Genomic DNA, 5,304 nt, shown 5'->3' on the forward strand with positions numbered 1-5,304 from the left:
TTACCTTTCATCCTTTTGGATATCAATTTGACACTAAACTCGGCTTGCGAAGACCTGTTGGGGCAAGCGAAAGCAACAGCGTCACCTTCCTGACACTTGTGCCGGTGGCACGTGTAAAGACATTCGAGCGAGATCGTTGCCAGTGCCGCTGGACTGGCTCCTGTGCAGGTGGCACATAAAGTACACCATTTTGAGCATGGCACGTAAAATCACTCTCGGAGTGGTTGGCGTTAGGAAGGGCATGCAGCTGTAGAAACTCTGCCAAATCAGATTGGAGCCTGGTGTAGCCATCTGGTTCGCCAGTCCTCAGTCAAATTGACCAACCCATGCTAGCATGGAAAGCGGACGTTAAACGATGATGATGATGAATTACCAGCTGATATCAATAAAATAATTACCCCCTCCCTTGAAATTGGTGGCCTTGTGTCAGAATTTGAAACCGATATTTATGCTTCTTCCCTAGAGCACTCGCTACTTCTATCAGAATTTGTTTATGACATTACATGTATCTAATATAGTTTATTGCATTGTATTTCAGAGGTTGACCGATTGCAGATCCAAGTTGACTGGATGGAAGGCCGCATCCCATTGATTACAGCTACCATCAGTTTTGGCATGGGTATTGATAAACACAATGTCCGTTTTGTTGTTCACTGGACCTTACCAAAGACTATGTCTGGTTATTACCAAGAGTCTGGCCGAGCTGGTCGTGATGGCCAGCCTTCTTATTGCTGTCTGTATTACTCTCGCCGTGACCGAGATGCTATATCTTTCCTCCTGAAGCAGGAAGCGACTAGGAGGAATGCTCGCAACCAAGAAAATTGCATGAGAAAATCAGCAGAGACTAATTTTGAGATAATGGTTAAGTACTGTGAACTACCACGTTGTCGGCACCGTGTGATAGCAGAGTATTTTGGTGATGAGAAACCAAACTGCCAGAAGCAATGCGATTATTGTAAAAACTCAAGATATGCTGACAAACAAGTACAGAACCTTTTGCAGGGTAGTTATGGGAAGTGGTGCCGAAATGAATATGGAAGTACGAGGATGGTCAAAGAATCAACAGAACCAGACGAAGAGCTTTATGGTGGTGGACGGCTTGGTCAGCAGAAGGATTTCAAAGAGTACTATGGCGAAGAGAGTGGTGAAAATTCCGACAATGAGAATGAAAATAACAAAAAGCAATGTAAGAATTTTATATTGAATGAATTAAAAAAGCGTAAAACTGCTCCATCTATTGTACATGAAGAGGAAGATGATACACCAGTTATTCCTGCTGATTGTCCACTCCGAGATCCTTCAAATGACAGAATTCCACGACTAAACTTTCAAATCCGGATGTACTGTTTTGAGAAATTGAAATCTGCATTGTGCAACAACTTTAATAAATATTTTGCAGATGTCCCTCATAAATTAAGGGATGGAGAATTTCAAGTTCCAATTTGTTGTGCAGATTTGGAATTTGAGGTGTTCAAGGCCAGTAAGTTTGCAAATCTTTACAAAGCAGCTATTTTTAAAAAAGAATTTGAGATAAAGAAACTCACTGAATGTAAAAACCTTCATTCAAGCTTAAAACCCCTTTGGGCCCCGGACTCTAGTGGAATCAGCTCAGATGAAGATAGAAAGGGCCCAGTTAAGAACAAGAAAACATTAGCAAAGGACACAAGTAGTTCAGATGAGCAGAAGCATCGTAGTAGTACCCCAAGAAAAGAGAAAGATAAACACACAGTAGAGACTACACAGAATGAATCGACATCATGTTTAACAGATCAAAGTTCAGACGAAGAGAAATCAGATTCCTACTACATAGCCTCTACTGAGGATCAACAAGTGGAAGAGGAAATTAGTGAATTGGAAGAGGAAAATATGACTGAATCACCTCTGCTAGTTGATGATCCTGAGTCAACTGGCCTTACCACTACAGATGAAGAGGAAGATGTAGAGGTTGAGCTAGCTCTTTTCACACCTCTTAATTCAGTTCTATGCCAGTCTTCAAAGCAGTTTTCTGAATTCAAAAAAATCTCTTCAAAGCATTCAAAGAAAAAAGACAGTAAAAGTACCAAATCTTCCAGTGCAGCAGAAAATTTTAGTAATTCATTTCAAGAGGCTTTAAATTCTCCGGAAAGTTATAAAACTTCCAAGAAACCAAGTAAACATAAACATTCTTCCTCCCCTTCTAAAAAGTCACCTGATTCTTCTAAAGCTAGTTCTTCTAAAACGTCTTCTAAAACCACAGCTAGAATACTTAAGGATGAAAAGAAAGAAAGTTCCATCAAAATACCTGATAAGTTATCAAACAGTATTATTTTGATATCTGATGAGGATGAATATACAGAAAGTGTTCCAGTTAAGAAACCTACATCATCCTTTGGTAAACATGAGGAGCCTTTTCACAGAAAGTCAGAAAAACATGTTCGAAAGTCATCAACAAAAGCTAAGCATGCTAAAAGAGTCGAGGAATATTTCAGTAGCACGGGTTTGACTTCTGATGAAGACGATAAGATTACAGAGACAGTTCTTGTAAAAAGTCCTGTTCCAGTATTTAAAAAAGAGGATAATTTTCATGAAAAGCTTGAAAAAGCCACAAAAGTTTCAGAGTTACTATCAAGAGTCAAAAAAGATAAAAGATTTGATAAAGATTTAAATAGCTCAGGTCTGACATCTGATGAAGATGATAAAGCTGCTGAGAAGGTTCTGGGAAATAGTCCTGAATTAGTGATCAAAAAAGATTGTTTTAACAGGAAGTTAGCGGAATCTGTGAGCCCCATCAAATCCCCATCAAGAACAAAGAAGGAGAAAGGGTCAGAAAAACGTTCTAGCAGTGAGAAAAAGAGTAAGCACAAAAGATTATTGGATGACAATCTAACAAAAGATTCTCATAGTTCTAAGGTAAAGGAAAATAAAACTGATGTCATGGAAACAGAATTTGTCGCATCATCATCACCATCATTATCATCACCATCATCTTATAAAGTCAACAAACATAAAATTAAGGAAAAGGATCCTCTAAAACATAAACATAAACGCCAGAAAACCGAAAGTAGCCATTTCCAGAATGTGGTTTCATCCATTGAAGAGCAAATGTCCAGTAGTGAAGAGAAAAAAGGAAAAGAACTGGAAGTGAGTATGAAACCAAAGGAGTTTCATAAAAAAGTGATAGTCTTTGATCACCAAGGAACATCAAATGTCCCCAAAACTAATTCTAAGCGAAAACAAAGTCGGTGGGATGAACCAACTAATGAAACAACAAACAAAACTGATTCTGAAAACGTTAATCAGAGAGAAAACGGAACTTTATTTCCTGATTCCACAACAACAGAAGCAGTAATTGTTGAGAGAACTACTGTAATTCCACCAGACGACGGGTGGATGGAAGTGGTGAGAAAGAACAAAAAGTCAAGTGGGGCAAAATTTGAAGGAAACCTAAGCAATACAGATTTAAGTCATAAGGTAATTGTGCAAGAGAAAGAATGCAGTGCCAAAGTGCAGAAGAATTTGTCTTGTAGCTCTAGCAATAATACAGGAAGTACTATCCCTAACAGTCACGAGATGAAAAAAGCTGCCAATCTTATTGTCCATTATTTAAATCCTTACTATAAAAATGGCAAATTTGCCTCACGAGAACTCTTTAAAATGGTTGCCAAATTACTTACTCAGCGATTTGTAAGGCAATCCAATACCAATGCAGAAAATGCCAAAGAAATAGCAAAAAAACTTACTTCTAATTATTTCAGAAGACATTCACTAGTTACGTCTGCTGAAGATGTGTCTGATATGGAGACGTGAATCAAGGCGATATTTTTTCAATAGCTTCTGAAATACTAACCAAAAAATACTCCTCCTTTTCCTCCTCCATTTCAACTTACCCCTTCTCTCTCAACAGTGCCTCCCTTTTTAACACCTCTTTGTATCTTACTTTAAGGAACCTTTTCTCTTATTCTACCAAAACATAACTACCATTGTATAATAACTTCTCTCACATCTAGGCTGGGACTTCACCTTCAATTACTGGTATCCAACAGATATATATATATATATATATATATATGTATGTATATATAAACACACACATACACACACACACACACACTTACATAGGTATTTTAAGCAGCTACCAGTCTGTTCAGTAAAATCTCCTTTTCTCCTTTATCAAAAGATCTTTCATTCTTAGTCACTCATTATGTTGTGTTCTTTTGCCCTAACCTGTTATCTCAAATGGACCCTGCTCTTCTCAATGCCAGTACTCTACTCTTCTCAATGCCAGTACTCTACTTCTATTTTTTTTTTTTTAACCCATCTATTGTGCTCTACATTTTCTTTTTCCTATCAGACTTAAGTTCTTCATCCCAGGAGGAACTTTCTTTTCTGTCTCCATCTATTCCTGCAATGCATGTCTTTAACATTTCCAGTTTCCCACACACACACTCTCTCTCTCTCTCTCTTACACTTGCATACGTACACCTACACTCACACACAGTCTTCTACAAGATCTCTCTCTGGCTATAGATAAGTCCTTTCCTATTCAGACTTAGATATTGTTGTTATTGTTGTTGCAGGATCAGTAGAATGCTGAATTTAGTTTTGTCGCTCTGTTATCTGAGTTCAAACACTACCAGTGTTGATTTTGCATTGCAACCCTCTGAGTTCCATAGAAAAATAAATAAATAAAAATAATCTTTTCTATCATAGACACAAGTCCCAAAATTTTGGAGGAGTTCAATTAATTATAATGATTTCAATACTTGTTTTGTTGACCCCCGCCAGTAAAGGATGAAAAGCCAAGTTGACCTTAGCAGCCTTTTGATAAAATAGTGTCAATAAAGTCCTATGGTCAATAAGTATTGAAAAAATTTCCTCCTCTCGCTGCAATTTTGAGGTTATTCAATATTGTCAACCTCAGAACTTGATATTTTATTTTGATTCCAAAAGGATGAAAGACAAAGCTAATTTCGCCATGGTCAGCTTTGCTTTTCATACTTTCATGGCCAATAAAATAAAATACAGACTGTCCTCATTTAACGACCGAGTTACGTTCCAACAGCCCCGTCGTTAAGCAAATTCGTCGTTAAACGAATATTCATAGGGTACGTATTTTTTTTTTATAGGTATAGTGTACTATACGTACATATAAAAACAGAATACCGTACTGTATAAAGTATATGCAGTACAGGGCCAAGAATCACTAACATAAATTGTTGAAAAAGGAATAAGTAACAGTAAGATTATCACAAGGAAAACCTTAAAAGTTAGGATATGGATACTGCATTATTGTAGCTCAGACAACGTAAGTATGTTTGTGATTCC

General features: G+C 37.4%; 1 protein-coding gene across 1 annotated transcript in view; it reads left to right on the forward strand.

Annotated features, from left to right (window-relative positions):
- Window positions 1–5,298, forward strand: part of LOC106878615 (ATP-dependent DNA helicase Q5) — a 16,705-nt gene extending 11,407 nt beyond the window's left edge. Inside the window, exon 3 of the mRNA XM_014927890.2 lies at window positions 539–5,298. Coding sequence (XP_014783376.1) covers window positions 539–3,786 — 3,248 coding nt within the window. The 3' untranslated portion in view covers window positions 3,787–5,298. The remainder of the gene's footprint in view (window positions 1–538) is intronic.
- Window positions 5,299–5,304: the final 6 nt, after the last annotated feature.

This window comes from Octopus bimaculoides, chromosome 20 (genome assembly GCF_001194135.2).
Source record: "Octopus bimaculoides isolate UCB-OBI-ISO-001 chromosome 20, ASM119413v2, whole genome shotgun sequence".
NCBI classification, from domain to species: domain Eukaryota; kingdom Metazoa; phylum Mollusca; class Cephalopoda; order Octopoda; family Octopodidae; genus Octopus; species Octopus bimaculoides.